Raw genomic sequence first — 22,037 nt, forward strand, 5'->3', positions numbered from 1 at the left:
ATATATAAGCAAAAGTGGTGGAGCAGCAAGTCGATCGAGAGGGAAACTATAGAATACCACGAGGCGAGTTGCGGCAAAGTTCGCTGGGTTTATTTTTTCGTCACTTCTTATGATTTTCCTTTAACATTATTAGTTGTTTACAGCACGCCTGCAGCTATGGGAAATTACGAACCAAGTAGACGGTCAAGCGATGTGCATTTCCACCGTGCCACCGGCGGCGGTGGGGCGAAGGGCTGCTGCGAGTCGGTTGCACTTTCTTAACTCCTCTCGTTTACTCTGCTTTTTCCTCGTTATTCACTGCAATTTCTTCCAACTTGACTTTTGCTCAGTTTAGTAAACTTTTTTTTCTTGTTTGCTTTCTACTCATCTTCGCTGATTTTCACTGCTTGAAATTTTTTCTCGTATTTATTTAGTAATAAAAGTTTTGAGCAGCACTTTGTTTGAATTATCACAATACCTTTCGCTTTTTCAAGCGAATTTATTTCTATTTTCTTCTTTATTATTATTATTATTTTTTTTTTTAGTTTTAACACTTATTGTTTAATTGTTGGTTTAATAAATTTTGGTTCAAGAGAAATTATTTCAGGTTGTTTGATGAGCGCAGATCGAAGGCAAGATACGCATCATTTCATTAGTATTGCTAAATTATGAGAAAAAATAAGAAAAACTCTACGAAGACTGAAGTAATATTTGAATTGAAAACTAAAAATGTCACAGTTTTTTTCAGTTATAAGATCTTTAATTTTTAAAGAAACCAGTTTTCGCTGGCTTCGAGTTATAATATACAATACATAATGATGACAAATATATGAGAAATTTCTTTCCGCTTATTAACTGTTAATTAATTTTGAAAGCTGTTTTATTGAAACCATATCCACAACGGGTGGTGCGTGAGAATGAAAAACTTTGAAAGTTAACTATTAATTAATATGCGTGCAAACTTGCCGAGATGGGTTTTATTTTCTAAAAAAAATTTCGTTATATATTCTTATGCGAGTTTCAGTATTTGGTCTGTCTTGCACATAACCTGAGTGAATTATTCCATGATTTAATAAACTAGAAAAAGTTGTGGCTTTTTATTGAATAAAATTAAAACCTAAATGTGGCGTTGACTTTTCAAGAACACTTTGTGAGCTTTGCTTTATGGAAATGCAGGTTGTTTTCGAAAGTATGAAACAAAAGCTCGACATTTCCTTAACTTTATAAGCAAGAAGCTCGGAAAGGTTAAAGCTTTTTGCAAAACTTATGGACCAGTGGTTTTCGGCAATGTGAAAAATGTAGTGTTGATATAAATGCGTTTAAGCTACTATGCCTGCTCCGAAATACAGCCAATTAAAAAATTTGTCCGAATTGTAAGAAATTTTGTTTGCTATATTTAAGACGCTTAGGTAGTTTTCACAGCTGTGTAACCTTTTAAAAAGTTGGCTTAAATTATTAGTTAAATTTTCAGCCATACACATAAAGGCTTTGAGATAGTAAATATTAAATCCAGTTGAGAACGGATGATTTTTCATCTAGTCGCTGCTAAAGCCATGTGAAAAAATTATGTTAACTTTATTTAGTGCCAGTATGAACATATACTTTATATGTTATAGTACGTTTTATTTTAGAATGAAGCTTTAGGAACTTTACACGCCTTTGTGATATACACATTAAGTCCGCCGGATCGTTTGTTATGGCCTCCGAACCTTTTTAGTTTTATGATTATTTATTAAGTTAACGAGAGGTTGCTACAAAGATAAAGGTCTGGGTAGAAAGCTGTTACATTACAGTTAACTAACAAATATTACAGATATTTGAGATGAATTCAAAGATAATTAGATTAATTGATTAATTTACAGATGAATAACTGAGAGCTGAGATGGTTCCATGCTAAGATTAGTTCAGTTCATCTAATGTATTCCAATCTAAGCCAGAAGCATCTAACAGCCGCACAAAAGCTTGTTGTTGTGTGTAATGGAGACACAGATTGTTCTCAGTCCGATGTGAACTGGACATGGGTGCCATCTATTGCAAGTTCATCCGCTTTTCAGTTTTCAGCGATTTTGCTATGACCACGCACCCAAACATTGCCTGATAGTGAAGTAGTTAGGAGGGAATGCTCATCTTTCTGAAAGATGCTGCACTTAGACTCAAACTTAAGACTATCAGAGTTTCAACTATATAATATTTCTCTTCGAATTTCAAAAAAAATAACGTACTTGTACCAAATTGTAATTAAATTTCACGCACATCTTTTATATTGAACTAATTTTTCTACCATTTCCATTTATTGCAACGTGTCACATGCATTTTGCAAATACACACGCACAGTGAACAATTATGTGTTGGTGTGCGTGCAATTTATATGCAACGATTTGATTTGTACTTTATTGTATTTGCCACATTGTAAATAAGTTAAACATATTTTTTATTCTCCATCCATTTAGATAATGTACAATATGTAATTTCACTGTGATTCGCAATAACAACAACAATGGAGCAATTGGGTCTTCTCGCTGCAATTGCTAAGCCACAGCGGTGTGCAAGGAGAACGCAAGTTGTTTACAATTTATTGTCTTGCAAACAAGTTTCTGCTATTTTTAATAGTTGCTTGTTATTGCTGTCGACACGACACACACACACACACATGCTTCGCAAGGAGCCTTGGATGTATGTGTGTGCTATAATTATATTTGTTGCACAATACATCTTGGCATTCACTATTGTTGTTGTTGTTGTTTTTGTTGTTGCTGTTCATTGTTCATTGTTGATATCGACAATGCGCTGCTGTGCTTATTGATGCTTTCGCCGCAAGTTTTTGCACACAACTACTTGTTTGTTGTTGTTGTTCTTTGTGATTGCTCGCAAACGAGGTTAGTTGGCGCTACCGCCTTGGCTGCGTTACCAAATAAAATTATATATTTTTATAGCTCATTGTTGTATTGTATTTCTTTTATCTGCGCACTCGCGTTCATGGCAGCAGTCACATGGCACAACAAGTGCAACAACAACAACAACAATATTAGTAAGTACAAGAACTTCGCGTCATTTGTGCGGGCGAAGAAAGCTGGCAGCCAAAGTAATTCACAAGCTATTGAGTACACAAGTACATATGTGTATATGTGTATTAGTACGGTGCTCAAGCGCGGAAGGACGTTGCCAGGATGCAACAATGCCAGGATGTAGCAAGACACTGCTTTTTGTTTATGCTCCACTATTTATTTTATATTTCTTATTGTTACTGCACTGCTGCCATTTTCATTGTATGCTGTACATTTGTATGTGTATATGTGTATGTGTGTGTGTTGTTTGAAGGCGGCAAATCGTCTAAAGGCTTCCGCTCTTGCCACCTTCTGCAATTGTTATGGCTGCTGCTCTTTCGAAAGCAAGTTTGTATATTTTCGAAGGTGTGTACAGCTTTCGACATCGTTGTCATTACAAAAATACATACATGCATACACATACATATACATTAGGGTGTTTTAAAAAAACGAAAGTTTTTTTTTGCTTGGTACTCTTAAAAGTTGGTTAGTAGACACCTCTAAGAAAGAATCTCCAAGTACAATCTCTTAATTGTAACGGGAAGTTCCTTTTCCTTACAATTATATAATTTTTTTTTTTCTTATAATCGGATAGAAAGATTCATATCTCGCTTCAAAATATCTCTAAAAAAATTTCGGTTTTTTATAGTAAACTGTAAGGCGGAGGATCTTTCCATTACAATTAAGAGCTCATACTTGGAGCGGCTCTTTTAGAGGTGTCTATCAACCAAATTTTCAGAGTACTAAGCGAAAAAAAAACATTTATTTTTTTTACCCACCCTAGTAACCATATGTATATACATACACATTCTTGTTTTAGTTTTGCTTGCGTCGTTGGCGTTGCGTTGTTTTGTGTTGCTGACGTTTTCGATTTGCGGTTGTCATCTCATTAGGATGCTTTTCAAGCTTTTTACTTACACATCCTTTTTCGGTTTTGTTCGTGCAACATTTATTTTATTTTTTTTTTTAAATTTTTGCTGTATCTGTTTTCACTGCACTTACCGTTGTTATTTTATATCGTTACCATGACTGTTGTTAGTTAGTCGCAGGTTGCAGCTTGTCGTCATCGTTGATGTTGATGTTGTCAACGTTATTGTTGCTAGAAATGATTGCTGCGCTTGTTAAATGTGACCGTTAGGTTTCTCTCTATATACATTTACTTTCCACGAACAAATTTTTGTGATTTTAAAATTTTTGTGTTGTTTTAGTTAGATTATGGTAGCTCTGCTATCAACGTAGGTCAAACTTGGACTTCTGGTATATGAAGTTCAATCGAATTCGTTCTAATCTTGAAGATGTCAAGATAGGCAATCGTATCCAAGGCAAGCGTTATCCATCAAAACTGGAAGACTTTATTTTTACCTACTTTTTTCTGCCTTTCTGCTACAGCTTGTATCGTTCAAAAGAAAAATACATTTTTATTAAATTGGGAACTCGAATTAGTTAGCAAGAGAGAGAGTGATTTGACAGTGAGTTTGAGGGTGAGGGTACTTTTCTTTTTGCTTCAAAAAAGATATCTAACTTAGAGACTTCTTCCCATTTTTGCAACTTGTTTTTCGATCCACTATTATCTTTTTTCTATCGAGTATTATCTTGAAATAGAAAATACACTAGTAGTCAGGCTCATAGATTACAATGGAAGTGAAAGTAGTTCGAAATCCAATGCCATTGGGCTAGAGTTTTAATTTATTTGAGGTACGGTGCATCCGCGCGGTAATCCTATATTTAAATATTAATGAACAACTGAATCGAGTTTTTGAAGTGCCTGCACTCTAGGTTAATGTCATGTTATGACTATTTGAAATACATTTTTGGAAATTTTGGACGTCTTGCCAAATAAAAGTAGTTTTTTGTGAAAAATTTGGCTTTAAAAAATCGATATTATTATCGAATATGTTATTTCTTCGAGCATTATCTGATAAATATATCGAAAGGGGTCGCGTGAAAATTTATAAACGATCGGTCTACCCATTTCGGTAAAATTTTCTTCACCGACTCTAAAAACAAGTTTTGAAAGCCGATTACACTTAGTTAATATATTCTTACAAATACACCCACATCGCCGAAACTATTATGTAAAAAAAAAACAATTTTTTTAAAACTCGAAAATGTAGTGCCAGTGATAGTGGTAGTATGGAGGGTTCCTAAACACCAAATATGGGAATTCTGCATCCTTCTTAGCACGTTACTGAGAGCACGTCATACCTTTAGAAATATAGTCAGCGAATAATTTTTTCATTCGAAATACATCCATTTAGATTTAATAATAATGTGAAGAATAGATATACTTAAATTTCTTTTAACTCATGTGTCAGTAGAGATCAATATAAAGCTTCGAGAACAGATGATAATCTTTCGAGCACATGACCCCTAGCAAGGTATTTCACTGACTTAGTTAGCGAATATTTTGCTCAGATGGCTGTGCTAGGATTAACCGACTGAACATAATCTGAAGATATATTCGCATGCAATTTTTAATCTTATTGCTAAGTAAATCTGATCGCTAAAGTCGCGTGATCTATTATATACATACTCAGAAAAATATAAACGATGACAAACATATTTCCAGACCAAAATTTCTGTAAAGAATTTTAGTTATTTTGCTTCGAATTGCAAAATATTTTGTCATTCTTTGAACTTTCATGACGAATGTTTTAGAGTGAATTAGTTTTTGTGTTCATTTAAATTCAGCTTTTTGTTTGAATACTAAAAATTTTCATAGCTACTCTTCTAATAGTGCCGCTCTCTATAATTCATACTCGTTATCAATAAAGCTTTTGAGTCAGACGTTGTATTTGTATAAAATGAAATGTTAGCAGTATTTAAATATTTACAAAGTAGTTTTATTTAAAGACACAACAACTATGGATTATATACCTACAAACCTACCTCATAATCCTGCAATTGTCTTTCCGCCTGCCTGCATTTAACCGCAACCAGTTGTTATTGCTGTTGGGACTTCTCGTTTTCTTTGTTCTATTTTATACTCCCTACTGCGTTTATTCTCTCTGCCTTCAACTATTTTATTTTCCAAATGACTGCACCGAAATTATGCTTTCTCTCTAAATAAACTTTTAAGTTGTGTGAAGTCAAGCGTTGATGCCACTTGCAATATGTTAAAAGTTTCCAACCGTAATGTTCATAATCACAATCAAACCAACACACACACACACACTGACATGCACATATGTCCATTATAGTAAAGTAAAGCAAAAATGCATGCTGGTAACGTATGCAGACAGTGTGAGCGATCAGCGCAAATACTTCTATGTGTGGGTGTGCTTGCAACTGGTGCCAACATTTAACCGCTGGCACAACTCCCACCTCAACAAAAACAACAACAGACATCAGACATCAGCTCATGTCAAATAGCGTCGCTAGTGCTGCATTCACTATGAATGAGTGTGTGTCTGTGTAGGGTTTCATAACACAGCCACACAGTGCTGATTCTGCTGGTCGCCATCGCGTATACGTAACACTTTTATTGGCGAAGGTACTCCAATGCACAGTATATCATCAAAATATGTATATATCCTACATACAAATAGCATATGTTTATTGGATCGCTGCCAGCTGCAGTAATTGACTTAGCTGCTAGCACATACGAGTATAGGTGCGTTGGTATTCGTGTGCATTTAAGCATACTGACCTGCAAATAATGTTTGTACGTGTGTATGTGTGCGTTTACGTTGGATCTCATTAGTTCATTGACGAAGGCAAATTTACTTTGGTGAAGCGCTTCCTGCTTCATAATTTCCATAAAATGTTCATGATATTTTTGTACTTTTTTATATTAGTTGTTTTGAGTGTGTATTACTTGTATATTGCTGCTAAGCTAAAATGTTTAAGCACTTTTCAACATAATTGTAGATTTCGAATGTGTGAAAAGCTAAAAGGTCGTGAAATGGGCAAGTTTCTATTTTAAATTTATGCAGAGGTGTAAGTGAAGTGAACTGCTTAGGTACTTTATTAAGCGTCTTGACTGAGATGACCCTTTTATAATAATACTCGGTTACTACTGGCGCTTATTGTATCTTGTAGAAATAGGTGAAATAGGTGGATTATAAATTTTATTTATAAAATGAAGGCCGATAATTTAGTGAATTAAGTAGAATATTGTAATAAATGTTCCAAAAAGCATACAAGGCTACAAAACAGAATTCTTTTTCAGTTGCTTTAAAGGTTTCACGGGTTGAATTTCAAGTATAAATTCAAACCGAGTCTCTGCATTTATTGAAGTTATTTATTAGAATAAATCAGGTAATTTAAAAGGTATGCAATACAGTTGCTATTAGTAATATTTTACACTTTTGTTTTATTCAGATTTTATGTTCCAGCATTGCCACCTTATAAAAAATTTAATTATGTATGCAGATACAATTAAATTACATTGTAAAATTACGACATTGCGCATGAGTAATTTTTTTCAGCTAATAATACCGCTTATCTTATATTATCTATAATATTATATATTCATTGTTATGTTAAATTTATGTACATTCAGTAATGTTAGTACGCATTATAATATATTACGAAAACTATGCTTTTTCTTTAGTTTATTTGGTCGAAGCTACTCTTTTGCTCAAAGTTGTAAAGTATAAATATAATAAGATATACCCTGCATATCACTGTCATTTTAAAGCAAATAGTTCTCATGCAAAATAACAACCCGAAGCCCTCATTTTTCGCAAATCCATACTATACTACATCTGTTGAAAACTGTACAGAAATCCGATTTGCATGCCCCAATAAGCTCAATCAAACTTTCAACCAAGGCAGTTCAACAATGTTTTCAGAGTATTGCACATCTATTGTTGTTGCTAAAAAGTGAAAACTCTAGCACCTTTGCATTTGATACCATTGTAATTCGCCGTTGTATCTAGTTATGGATTATTGTATGGCAGGCAACTGTGAAAAATGCAACAATCGTCTAACTACGCGTAGTTATATGTGTATATACAAATGCCATGTAGTGAAACCAGCAATCAGTCAGCGATTCGTTTAGTCAGCGCGGAATTTAGAGGCAGGCACGAAAACGTGGTAATTCTACTAGTAGGAGAAATGACAGAAAGTAGCAAGGTGAGCAAGTTGTTGGTTACACAAGTTTGATGCAAACAAAGCACTGTGTACTTCTGGAGAGTAGTAATACTTTTGGATTTACTGGCATTATCTTTTGTACTTTTTATGATTTTCCTAATGAAAATTTTTCATAAAAATTTACAAATTTCTTCCCCTTGATATTCTTTTGAGTAGAATGACGCACGAGCTTTCACCATGCAGTGCATGCTGCAACACAAAGCAAAGCCTTGCTTAACCTCTACATTATTTTGTATTTCTTTTCAAAGTTTAGACTTAAGCGCTAGGACCTAGTGAAATTTATAATATGAAGAAATACACAAAGCTAAATGGTGCGATGCGGTTGTTGGTTGGGTTCGACTATGAGTTCCTTTGGTTTTCTTTTGGTAAGGTCACCTTTGTTTCTAAAATCACTTCAAATACTGTGTTTGCGATGTGGAAAGTTTATACCACAAGATGGCACTCCTAGTACAAAGGTTTTGTAGATATTAGTAGCTTCTTGTAAGTGGCTGTGTTTAGGGTAAGTTGTTGATCGTCAGCCGTGTATTTCAAAATATATTTATATTAATGGGAAACAGGTGTTGAGAGGCATAATTTCACATAATTCTACACTAATTTTCTTCTATTTGTCTTCTGGGAATAATCTCTAATTCCTAACCTAATCTAGTGTTTCTTTTATTGCTAACATAGTCTCCAAATTTAAGGCTCCCACGACTTTTTTTCTCTTTTGAATTTTTAATGGTCATTCAGATTTTTAAAAAGCTATACTGATAACCTAATCATTTAAATCAAATATTTTAGATTTCTCTTAAGTAATAATTCCACCACTAAACTAAATCTAAACGAGAATTGATTCCAAAATAACTGAAGCAAAGGTAGTGCTTAATTCGAATGATCAGATTGATTTTCTACATGCTGCATAACTGTTATTTGAGCAAAGCTCGCTCAACACGATTTTCTTGCAATTCATCACTTTCTTCCGCGAAGAAGATTTTGCCATATTTTTCTTTATGTTGTTCAATTTCTGCCGTTTCTTTTTCCGCTGCATTATTGTTGCACATTTCACGTGCCGCTCTGATTTCTGCTGCCACGTTGCATTTTCATTTGTATTGTGCTTTCGTTGCTTGCTGTGTGCGTTTTTTGTACGCGCTTGCAACATTTTATTTTCATTTCGTGCTCCTTTGCTATTGCTGCACGGTCTATTTTTTACATTATTTGTTAAATTGCTTGCGATTTTTCTAGTTCTAGCTCGCTTGCTTTAACCTTTCGCATTTATTTACATACCTATTCATCTATACCATATATAGGGGTGTGTGCGTGTGTATACACAACGCTTTATAAACAAACACAAGCAACGCTTAACTGCTTTACGCAACAATAAATTTGTGCATTTCATTATTGTTGCGCTTTGAATTCTTTTCTACAATTCTGCAAGAAAAATACCGGCATTTCTAAAGATTTCTGCTACACCAACAATTCAAGCAATCTTTGAGCAAGTAGTTGCGAATGTTGCAAGAAAAGTATAAAAATAAACATACATACATACATATCAAAGAAAATGAAATAAAAAATTTGCCAAATTTAAAGGAATTTAAGAAAATATTTAAAATTTGTTCAATGAATATAAATATTTTAAAATAAAAAATTCTGTGCTCGAAAATTTCAGGAATTTATTTTCATGTATTTATATCTCATTTTAAATACGCCCACGATTAGCTACTTGCCATGCTTCGCATATTTTATTTCTTCTTTTTAACATAAATTTCCCAGCCTGGTGCCCACTTAAATACCTTTCTAGTTCAGCACACTTGGCCTGGCAGCACCAATTTGGCTCATTACGCATGCAGCCGCAATATTTGGCCAACATTTCATAAGCGCGAATTCAACTGAAAAACTCCCGGTTGCGGTATGGTGCGAGGTGCAAAATTTTTGCCTCATTCCACTGTCAAAACGTGAAGTTATTTATACACACACACATATAAAAGTAAAAATTCTACACCAGCTGAATTAGTGCTAAATTTATGTTAATTAATACAGTATTGACTTCCAACTAATTGTTATGAAATTTCACATCTGACATAAATTTTCCTATTGCTTATTATTTATTATAACATGTATTTAATACGAAAATATCATATATTCTACTAAATTATTATATTTCTTTTACATTTATCAAAAATGTATTTTTAAAGTATTATTTACACAGTAATAATTTAATATCTACAGAAGCCTCATTAAAGTACCTTTTAACTCAATATCGAAGAGTCATAGAGAGATATGGAACGATTCTTATTGAAATCTTAACATATTCCCAGTAATTTGATATTAATTAAGTAATCAACAGCACCGCTCTCTCAACCCTCTAAAACACTTAGGGTGCTCAAAAAGCCTCCAACCACGAAATTGTGTCCAATCTTCCCTTTATTTCTATGGCGATTGTGATATATAATAATAGGGCGCTATAAATGCATTTAATTGAAATTGCTCTTAAAATTTTCTTGCGTTAATACTTTCAAAGTCCATAATACTCAGAGAGTGCTCTCATTAGATTGCCTACATTATTGGCCAAATAAAAATTTTTGTTTTTCTCGTAGTAGTAAAAACTATTAAAAATTCATGGCCTGTTTTAATTCTCCTTGTAACTTCCCTTTCCATAATGTTATCGTAATTAAAAATATATTTGTGGTCACATTCTGACTCTTCATTACCGCACACACTAAAACTGTCTCTTCCGCGCTCTGCGTTCTTATCGTTGCAGGTTGGCACCTCGGAAACACAATACGTACGCACCATTGACAATTTGATGGCATCGCGCATCAGCCTGAAATTGCAGCTGCAGGGCATACACTTCACCAGCGCAAATCCATCGCTGCTCCACAGTGGTGTTGGTTATGGCGGTTACAATGGCGGCATGAATTCGGTGCATAGCTTCGGCAGTGGCGGTGGTGCCGGCAGCAGCGGCGGCAGCGGTGGCTTCAGTGTTGGCAGTTTGGTTTTGCGTTGCACAGCACAAATTGGTGATTTGTATCAGGAGTATAAGGAAATTGAATTGGGCACACCGCAAAAGGATCCGGTGCCAGCGAGAGGTGAGTTGAGCAGATACTAAATTAAATGCAAACCAGTAATCATGGGATCATATGTAGGTGCTCAAGTGTGCCAAGAAACTTTGCTAAATATGGTTTATTAGATTATGAACTAATTTGGAGTATACAGGTTCAGACATATTTCTCTAAACTAATTTCTTTTACAAAATTGAAAGAAAACCTCGAGACTAATTTGAACGAATACATAGAGGTCAAAAAATGATAAATTTAGCGAGGTCCTTCTGGATCCGAAAAGGTTAGGGGTGACTGATTTAGGAAAACCTGACTGTCAACAATAAGTGAGGAGCAGTATTGTAAAGGGGGCAATATATATATAGTAAGTTAAGAAGTAAAAGATAAAGAACAAGAAAAATATTACTTGAACAAGTTTCAGGATTACTTCGGTCCATTTTATTTCAAAATGTGTTCGTTACTATGACACAGTAAACATATTCTGATTATTAAAATTTTTAGTATTTTCAAAGAATTTGTGTATGTAAGACAAACCTTTATTGAAATGCATTGAACTATGTCAATAACATTACAATAACTACTCCCCAAATTAGTCGAACAAAAACAAGAGCTAATATCAACTCTTTCCTCTCTCTCTTTTATAGTTACTCTCTCTTCCGGCACCAGCATGACGAACTTTTTCAGCTCATACTTTTCCTCATCAAGTCGGCGTTTGCCACCACCGACTGCTGTCGTTATGCTGCTAATGGCAATTGCTAGCGTTACAGCAACTGCAACAGTAACAACAACAACAGTAACTGCAACAACAATGACATTATTGGGTGGAGTTGTTGAATTATGCATTGCAACATTTGCATTCTTTAATCAAATAATGCATTCAGTGCACAAATTGAGCAGCAAATGTATAGCACCGCAACAAAAGCAACAAGAACGACAACAACAACTAATACAAATACAAGCAACACGTCAACCAAGTGCAAATCTATGTTGTGCTATGCGCATAGAACGCTACCAACAACAACAACTGTTGTCCAGTCAATTGCAGTGGTGGCAAAATTTTGCACAGCAACAACAACAACAACAGCAAGGACAACGCATGCATGCCACTACAGCCACCAGCTCGGCGTTGCACGTACCGAGGTTCACTCACAGATAACTTAAATCAAATTAAATGTGTTAATTGAATTAAAATTAAATTTAATAAGAAAAAGTAAACTAAAAGCGATGCGCGGTAGACGAAAGGCAGAAGTAGAAGCTTAAAATAAAACAAAGTAAAGTAAAGTAAATAAATGATAAAAAATTAGGCTAATTAATATTATTGTATTTTTATAGTAGTTTTAAGTGAACATTATGTTTTACGTGTAATTACCAGCAGACAGCGATAACAACAAAAACAAAAAACAACAGCAACAAATAATTCATGCAACAACAACAACCAGCCACTGTTAATTACATTTAATGCGATTATAAATGTGCGCAACAGCTGTAAGCTGGCAAAACGCGAAGTGAGACCCATGAGACGAGAGGAAAAGAGAGAGGGAAGGGGAGGAAACGAAATGCAGATAAGGAGAGCGCAAAATGAAGGCAACAAACTTGAACTAAATAAAATTTGCATTTAATTCGATGGCAAGAAATGCACTGATGAATCAAAAAATCGTAATAATATATTATAAAAAAAAACAATTTTTAGTTTTTAAAGTTAGTGATTTTTCTTTAAATTTAATGGAAAACTTATTTTTAAGGTAATTAATTTTACGAAGCTCAGCAGGCATTGAGAATGAATGGACTAAATAAAAATTACACAAAAAGTGTTTAGAGGGTTATTAAAACATAGTAGGTGTACACTAACATATGTATGTGTACTCTTTGGTAGCCTTGAAAGCAAATCGAAAATATATAAGGTGGCATATAGGTATTAAAAAACCAATAAATAACAACAAAAAAGAGAAATTTGCGAATTGAAAAAAAAAAAATTAATATAAAACAGCGGCAACTATTAAAAATATAATAAGAAGCCCGTAACGAAAACAAAAAACAAAATAAGGGACGTTACCCAAACCAAAAATTACACCAACAAATTGCAAAAACGCAAAAGAAAATTTATCGAAACGCAAACTATGCTAAGCAACCTGTAACGGTTTTGTTTTAGGCTACCAATATCTACCGATCTAGCAAATAACAGAAAATAAAAATTACAAATAAATAAAAAATAATATAATTATAGATAAAATATTAATAAATGAGATTAAATAAACCTAAAAATGCGAAAATATATAATAGCTGTAATTTATTTAAAAGATGCAACATACGCCAAAAAGCAAAAACAACAAACTAAATAAATTAGCTGAGGCCATTTCACAAACGTTCATGCAAATGACAACAGTAACCTGAATAGTATGAAGCAAATTGTAATAAAAACAAGAAATAATATTATAATTTATATTATGTAATACAAAGAGGGCATAATAAAAATCGTATATGTTACTTTTAAATCAAAATTAATTTTTTTCCATATTATTTGTAGAACTTGAGGTGGTAAGTATAAGAAGTCTACCTTAGTCTATGTGGACAGCGAAGACAATAACAACAAGCTTACTTGTCCTACAAAAGGGTACCAAGATAACCGCATTGACAACAATAAACTGTTCTTTCTTCTTCTTTAGCAGTGTTTAGTTTAATATCAATAATGCTTGAATCGATCCTTGCATTACCTTAGGCCTCATATACTACCATACAACTGATACAATAAATATAATTCTTTTTGGAAAATATCTCAGAATCCTATTGCATTCAACATGTGTTGTTAAAAATTAGTAAAAATCATTATATATAGGTATACGGCTAGGCGCCATTTGATTTACAATTCTTCGGTAATTTTTTAACACGTTTTTCAATGGGCATAATTTGGGTAAGTATGTGAAATTAACATTTTTGGATCAAACCCCGAAACTGATTTGGAACCAAAAATCCATGAAATCGTTCCATATTTAACGAATTTAATATTATATTACAGTTTATTTAGTTGACTTTTTCATACGCACGAATATATTATATATGGTAGAAAATCAAAGCATCTCACTCAAATTTGTTCATGATCGTTTTCTTAGCATAATATCATTTTATACAAAAAGGGGAGGAAATCTGCCTCTAATATTCACTGAAGCCCTATTTACCTGAAATATATATTACCACCGCCTACTCTCTGTGCCAAAGTAATTTTACCGAAATCTTAAAAAGCTCTGTCTCTATCGTTCTTCTTCTCAGCAAATACAATTTTTATCATGAAGTACTCATTTTATAATTTAAAAATCTGTATTCGCATATCTTTAAACGCCTTTGTGCTCATTTGGTTCATTTTACTACTCTTCATAAGTTTTTTGTTCTGAGCAAGGCCACGTAAAGTGTGTGCAACAGAAAAAAGATAAAACGCGGGGCGGCTGTATACATCTATCTATATTTATATACACAATAGTATAAACATATATATACTATATTTACCAAATAACACAGCAGTCGAAAAATACATAAACAACTGCAAGAGCACATAAACAATACATACATATATGTATGTGCATATAAATGAATTATATAAATAAAATCGCACATATGTTACTCATTAAGATCATCATGGAAAGTATGCACAAACAAATAACAACAATAAAGGCCAATTGCAATTCAGAAAAATTATGCAAAAAATGCTGCAAATTAGTTACAGTTGTTGTATTCATAAAATTAGGCCAAATAATTAATATTCGTTTCCCTTGCTTATTCATTTAATTTGTGCAAATCATATTTGCAGCATATTCACACGCGCATCCTAATTTGCAGAACATATTTGTATTAGTTGGCATGTTTTGTATGTTATTATTTGTATTACAGTTTTTCGAAATTGAACACTGACACACTCGGTTCACAACTAATTAATAGCATTTTGCTCGACTTGCTTTAATTTTGAATCCGAATGCTTTGCAAATAAATATTGTGAAGCACACTGTAACATATATATATACATATAGAAAAATGATAACGCATAGCTAATTAGGAGTTAATCAGGTTTATTTCGAAACTTCCAAAAATGCTTGCGTAACCTACATATAAATAAATATGTGTGAGTGTATTTATTAAAAAATTGCAATTCAAAAACAAATTGATGCTTATTAAATATGCTTGAGTCATTTCACATTTTTTTTGTTGAGTGCCTACCTGTTTTAATGCATTTTAATTTTTGTTCCATTCATCACAAAGTAACACTTATCTCAAATATCCGCTCATATGGGTGGGTTTAGGAGTGTTTACACTATATAATCGTGTATATAATATTGCTGCATTGCTAGTTGAATTTATTTTCTTATTGGCGTGATGTATATTTTAATAGCAGCCAACAATTGGTAGCTTATTCGAACTTTAACAAAAATTTGCTCCCATAATGGTAGAAAATGGAGAAAATTGTTTGAATTCATTCCCGGAAAGAGTTTAACAAAACGTATTTAAACGAAGAAAAATTAGTCTCTATCAACTCTTAAAACCACAATATTTATATAATAACGAACTATTCTTTAAATCGAAGCAATAATCCACAGATCATTATTAAATTCAATTTTGAGCTTCATAAGGAATTACAATCTTAGTGTTGTTGAAACCCCTTCTCCAAATTGTAATATAATACTACTATGACTATAGGTAAAATAAATATTTGTGCTTTAAAACCGGGTTTTGCTAAACAGACTGGGTATTGATTTTAAAAATTTAGCTAAAGAAGCTGTATTAGAAGGTTCATAATTGACACAGTTTCCCTTGTCAATTATAACCCAAACCTTCTATAAAAGATATAGAATATACTGAGAAAACTTAAAAGTATGAATTTCTTATTCATCTGTACATATGGAATTTTCATGTCCGAAAATGTATTTAATATTTATTCAAATATTTTAGCACGAATAGTTTGTCTATTAACTCCTCATATTAAGTTGTCTCAAACACATCCAAGACTCGCCTGATGCGAGATCACCATCTACAGAAACAGAAAAAACCAACTGGAGACCATCCTAACCGCGACTTATAACAAGTGTATTGAAAATTGGATTAATCATTGACTTGTTTGTATTGGCTCAAAAAGAGCATATTTTGAAGGCGATAATAAAGATTTGTATTCAAATACGTAAAAGTGTGGTTTTTTTGTCAGTCCGGTCAGATGGTATAATTATTCGAAATATATATAATAATCAAATGATATCTTCTCCTCACTGGGCTAATCGGCGTAACATCGGCTGATTCTAAAGGCCACGAATAATATCCTAGGAACTAAAAATTTTATATAACTTATTGTTTAAACATTTAATAAAATTAATTTATTACTTTATTTTCGTAAGCAATACCATCAAAAAATAGAAATTGTGCTAAAATTAATTTATTATGCTCCTTGATCCAATGACTTTAAGAAATGTGGAGAAAGTCCAAATTGTATGTCTTCTTGTGCTATTTGAATAATTTCACTAATTTAAATATAATATATAGTTATGTTATCGATGATTTATAAATTAAATATATAGATTTGATATCTTGATGAAACTTGGTACACACATTCCTTGGCGTCCGAGGTGGGTTGGCATTGCAAATGGGCAGATTCGGACCATTAACCAAAAACTTTTAAAGTGCCGAAACTAAGCTAAAAATTAAGACACAAAACTGTAATTTGATATAGGAGATCGCAGTAGCTAGGGACACCTTTTAGTTAAAAATATATTTTTCAAACTGCTTAAGATATATCAACCTAACTTTCTGAAAATAAGTAATTTATTCCCTGAAAATTGGTAAAATTGGATAGTAACCACGCCCGATCCCCATATAACGGTTATGTTGAAAATTGCTAAAAGTACGGTAACTCACTACATAAATGAGCCACAAGCATTCAATTTCACAGCCACGATGGTAAAGAAAGGCTTTATAGAATCTAGTAGAAAATTGGACAAGAGGCGTGGCACCGCCCTCTTTCAGGAACTACTAAACCGATTTCAAAACAGTATGCAAATCAAACATCAATAAAGTTATCAGAATTAAATAACTAGTGGCAAAAATTGGTAAAAGTAGGTCGACACTTCCCTTAGCCCCCATATACCTAACATAAAAATTTCCGAACCTCTCACTTTATACCGTATCTATAGGTCAATATGTAAGAAATCTTAATGAAATTCAGAAATAATTTTTTTCTAATAACAGTATATCCTATTTCCTTAAATAGATGAAATCACGGCGATACTTTCCTTAGTTTGATATAAAGTTTTGTCAAAACCTGCAGGTGGTCCTCCGCTTTTGTTCCTTGCAAGTTGCAGAGTTAAAAATGTTCGGTTACACCCGAACTTAGCCCTTTCTTAGTTGTTATTATATTATAGTTATTATTAACTATTTTGATAACATAAATTAGGTTATAATATGTTGCGTTTTATTTTATGCTGTTACTGAGGTGAAACAAGAGCAATGAAGTTTGCAGTTCCGAGAATTTTGAGGGAAAAATCATCAAATATTGAAATAATTGTTTCTAAAGCTTTCAGAGGTGAACATAAAAGCTGGAACCTGGTACTGTTTTAAGGCAGTACTGCATGGCTTCCTTGGAAACACTTGAGCTGACAATTATGACGAGCTGATCACTGATATGATTACGAATTACTCTATTATTGGACACATGTCACATTCTTCATTTATTTAGATAAGTTTAAAGATAATATGGGAGCTTATTCGGAAGAACAAGGAGAACACTTCCATTAAGATATAATGGAATTAGAGAGACAAGGCCAGTAACCGAAAAGTCCTTTTCGAACCTCTTTTTTCTTTTTATGGTAAAGCGACTCAATGGTTTGCTGATAAAAAAATTTAATTATTCTTAAATATTTATATGTGTATGTATATGTATACAAGCCATGTGGATCTATAGCACAAGATTAAGCACACACCCCCACAAAGAACCGTATTATTCTGCGGTAAGGACGTGGTTGAAATGCACAACGAAATATGATGCAGCGTCAAGTCATTGAATTGCTAAGTGAATAAATTATTTAACAAACAATGTTTTTACACCAAAAGCGAATTCTAAAAAGTAATGGCATTCAGGTGCGAATAAAGCGCACGTTTGTTTTTGTTTTTGTAGAACATAGTGCAGCGTGTATTTAGCAGCGCGTTTTGCGTTTTTCCCGCACAAAACATGCAAAAAATGCAAATAAAATATTAACTGCGCGCCAAACAATGCAAATGCATTAGTGTGTGTTAATATATGTATTCACCTGCACACACACACACAGAGGGATGGAGAGAGAACGCGTAGTGCATTCAGATAAGCAGACAGCCGTTTGGTTAGCGTAATTAAAAGACAAAAGCTGCAAATGAAATGAAATAAATGAATTTTTGTCACTCCGCTCCTTTTGTCGTGCGCTTACCACGCCGCGGCGCTCACAACGAGCGAATCTGACGTGACTGTGGCGCTTTTAATTTTGTGCTGCAATAATTCGTTTATATTTTTTTTATCGTTTTGACTTTTTAATGGTGCGCGGCATTTAAAAAAATATTTACACTTGTGTGCATTTTCGTGTTTGTTTGCAGTTTTCTGAATGTGCACATTAGTCGAAGGTAACAGTTCTTTTATCTTAGTAGGTAAGTGGTGCTTTCAAGAGGTTAAAAGATATAAAGCAAGAGTGGACTGAAGAAATTTGTTATGACTTTGGTGCGCGAGAAGTAAGTTTTATGTGGTGGTAATGAATTTATCTTGATAATTTCAGGATATTTTTATCGCTTTGTCGAATTCTATTTTTCTTGTTAACCACAATTTATAATTCTTAATTATTTACATTCAAATTCTAACATAGCTAATTTTAACATACTTTTCATAATTGACGCTGTCACACTGGCATGGACTTCCTTCTCCAGATCAATCTCCGGAATTGCCTAGAAAAACACCATATATACTATTATATGGCTATATAGCGCATTTTTACAAATTTAAACAATTTGAAAGTCTTCGACCTTGAACTCTTTAGCGTTAAAATTTTTCGAACCCTTCGTATAGAATGAAAATCTGAACGCTTATAGTAGTTGGCTACCTTAAATTACTTCATTTTATAGTCATTCTAAATAAGTGGAAACAGTGTTTTAATATTTTTTAGCTAAACTATTTTCCAAGTATCATTTATTTGGTAGTATTTTATATAAATGAGACAAGTTACAACTTCTTAAGAAGGATAAAATGGTGAGAAGCTAACCAGATTTGCTTTTGTTTATTCAAACTTTCTTTAATAATATATTTCTAAAACAAGTTTAGTCCATCGAATTTTCAAACACTGAACAGTAGGCACTTTTAAAGTAAATTTTGAGTTAAAATTTTTTTGGGACAAAAAAGAAGTTTTTTGGTTTAAACTCTTCAAATTTATATAAAAAGTACCGAATTTGACGGTTTTTGACTCAAAATTTATTTTAACACTTAAGGAAAGCATGTTGTCGTTTAAGACTTTTTTTGAAAACTCCAATAATGACCAGATAACTTTTAATTGGACAGAAGGAGGACTCTCCACAGCTTTTAAAACACTTATCAATTTTTGTTTTTGCTTTACCCTTCAGAACAGGGTATATTAAGTTTGCCACAAATATTGCAACACCAAGGGGAAAATTTCGGAGAACTGTCCATTAGATTTTAAATAACCGGTATGGAATCTTTTTCTACCTAAGGAGCCACTGATTTGTCGGATATCGGAGCATTATAGTATATAGCTGCCATACAAACTCGAGTCCTTGTATGGAAAGCTTTTATTTTTGATAAGTTACTTTATTTAGAAAATAATTTAAATACTTAATATCAAACTGCGGAAACAATCTACTACACAAAGAATTCTTATTTCATAAACTCGAAAAAAAGCGCTGACCAACTATATATTTATGTATACTGTTTAATGTTAAAATCAACAAAATAGCATATACGAGTCAATTCTGTCCCTCAGTGTTCAAACTGCCATTTGTACTCACGTTCCTTCTCTCTGTTTCCAAGTTAATTTTATTTGAAAAATGTTTTAAACCAAATTAATTTTTTAATCACGCATGTACATACTTATATAGATTTTATATGTACCCACAAAAATGGCCTCCCTCAACCTTTACTTAGTTATTATTAAATAACGACTTTCCCACATTTCTTCAGCATTTCTACTACTAACTTCTTCTTCAACAACAAACCACATTGTCACCATCTCTTATAACACTTCATTTCCTCCTTCGCCTTTTGTTTTATTCCAATTTGTTTCTCTACATTTTTAAGTTCATTAAAAGTTTCTTCTTGTGCATTTGACATTTAGCGCATTAATTTTCAATGCTTTTGTTACTGATGACTCTATGATGACTGGCATTATTCAACGTCGTGCCACCAACACACATCCGTGTATATTATTTGTATATATGTACGAGCATATGAATGGAAACAGTTACTCATGTGTGCATTGCAGTGGTCGTGGGACCAGATACATATTAATGGTAGTTTCACATTCACACAAATATGTTGAATTATGCCGACAAGGATTATGCCAATATATGCATATAAGAGTTATAGTTCGTATACACAGTTATTTGCGTCGCAGTTATGTATGATCTTGTGTATACGAGTGTTTTTAGTCATTTAGTAGTGCATTTACTTACTTACATTTGAAATAATAATTATGTACGAATATCCGTCTATTATATGTGTCATCGAAATTTACAACAAGTTTTTACAATAGTTAAAAATGACAGTATGACGCTTAAGTTACATACATATATGTAGAATTAAATTATGTAAAAAAATAAATATATACATGAAAAAGGCTGATCATCACAGTTCTTTCTCTGCAGAGAGTCAAGAAACCAGATTTAGCTTTTAACTAAAATTTTCTTCTGCCAAATGACTTGTTGTAAGGAAACAACCTAACAGCTCGAGTCGTATAGGAAAGTTATTCCTATACTATATACTAATTATAAATTGGTCTGTTATCTTTTCTACTATGTCAATTTTCATTTTGACAGCCGTTAGTTAAACTATCGTGTTTGAAGATCGGAAAATCTATATGTGATCGCCGGAAAGCATTAACGTTTGAAATTGGAAAGTTGTTAATTTAAATAAATAGCTGTAGTTGTCTTCGCCAAGCGTTAGAGAGTAGCGAATCAAATACATTATACCACATTTTCAAACAGATTGACAGCACAGAAAAAGAGCTGTGGACAAGTAAAATATGTCTAAAACCTTTGAATCAAAACTTGGTTGCATTGACTAAGCAAGGCAACCATATATTCTTTTCAATCGAATTTTAAGTGAAGTTTTCGACAAGCGAGCAGCGCGAAAAGATAGCGAGCAGAGAAATGACGAAACGCTGACGGCGTATGTTAGTATGCCACAAATGACATTTATTAAAGTTGAATTAACATATTTGTACGTTTGTTAATTTCACGCCATTTTTGACCTCTCAGCTACCATAAAGACAAAATAATTTAGCAGAAAGGCGTCAGTTTCTTGATTTCGACCAAAGTTAGCAAAGTATTGAATTTGAATTGAATTATATGATATACATATCTGTAACCATCTTCAAATAAGGGTGGTTTTAAAAAATATTAAATTAAATCTATAGGTATATTGCTTATATTATTTGGCTTTAGTTGGGATATATTCATCTACAGCGCTATGTATTTTGGGTATTAATTGAGGACATAATAATCACAATAGGTTAGGTTAGGTTAGGTTAATAGGTCGAACTTGACACATTTGTTGAGACGGGTAATGTCAGTTCCGGCCATGCCTCCTGGTTCACTGAATGTAGACTGCAGAAGTATTTTAACATCAGTCTTGCAAAGAAAATTGAAGAGAAAGGTCCAGAATGTTTTC

General features: G+C 33.0%; 1 protein-coding gene across 4 annotated transcripts in view; it reads left to right on the forward strand.

Annotated features, from left to right (window-relative positions):
- LOC106622512 (beaten path IIa) overlaps positions 1–13,653 on the forward strand; it is a 173,316-nt gene extending 159,663 nt beyond the window's left edge. For all 4 annotated transcript variants that reach the window (XM_070106024.1, XM_036356960.2, XM_036356962.2 and 1 more), the window contains 2 exons: positions 10,858–11,185; positions 11,800–13,653. In XM_070106024.1, coding sequence (XP_069962125.1) covers positions 10,858–11,185; positions 11,800–12,311 — 840 coding nt within the window. In that variant the 3' untranslated portion in view covers positions 12,312–13,653. The remainder of the gene's footprint in view (positions 1–10,857; positions 11,186–11,799) is intronic.
- Positions 13,654–22,037: the final 8,384 nt, after the last annotated feature.

Source organism: Bactrocera oleae, chromosome 2 (genome assembly GCF_042242935.1).
Source record: "Bactrocera oleae isolate idBacOlea1 chromosome 2, idBacOlea1, whole genome shotgun sequence".
Taxonomy (NCBI): domain Eukaryota; kingdom Metazoa; phylum Arthropoda; class Insecta; order Diptera; family Tephritidae; genus Bactrocera; species Bactrocera oleae.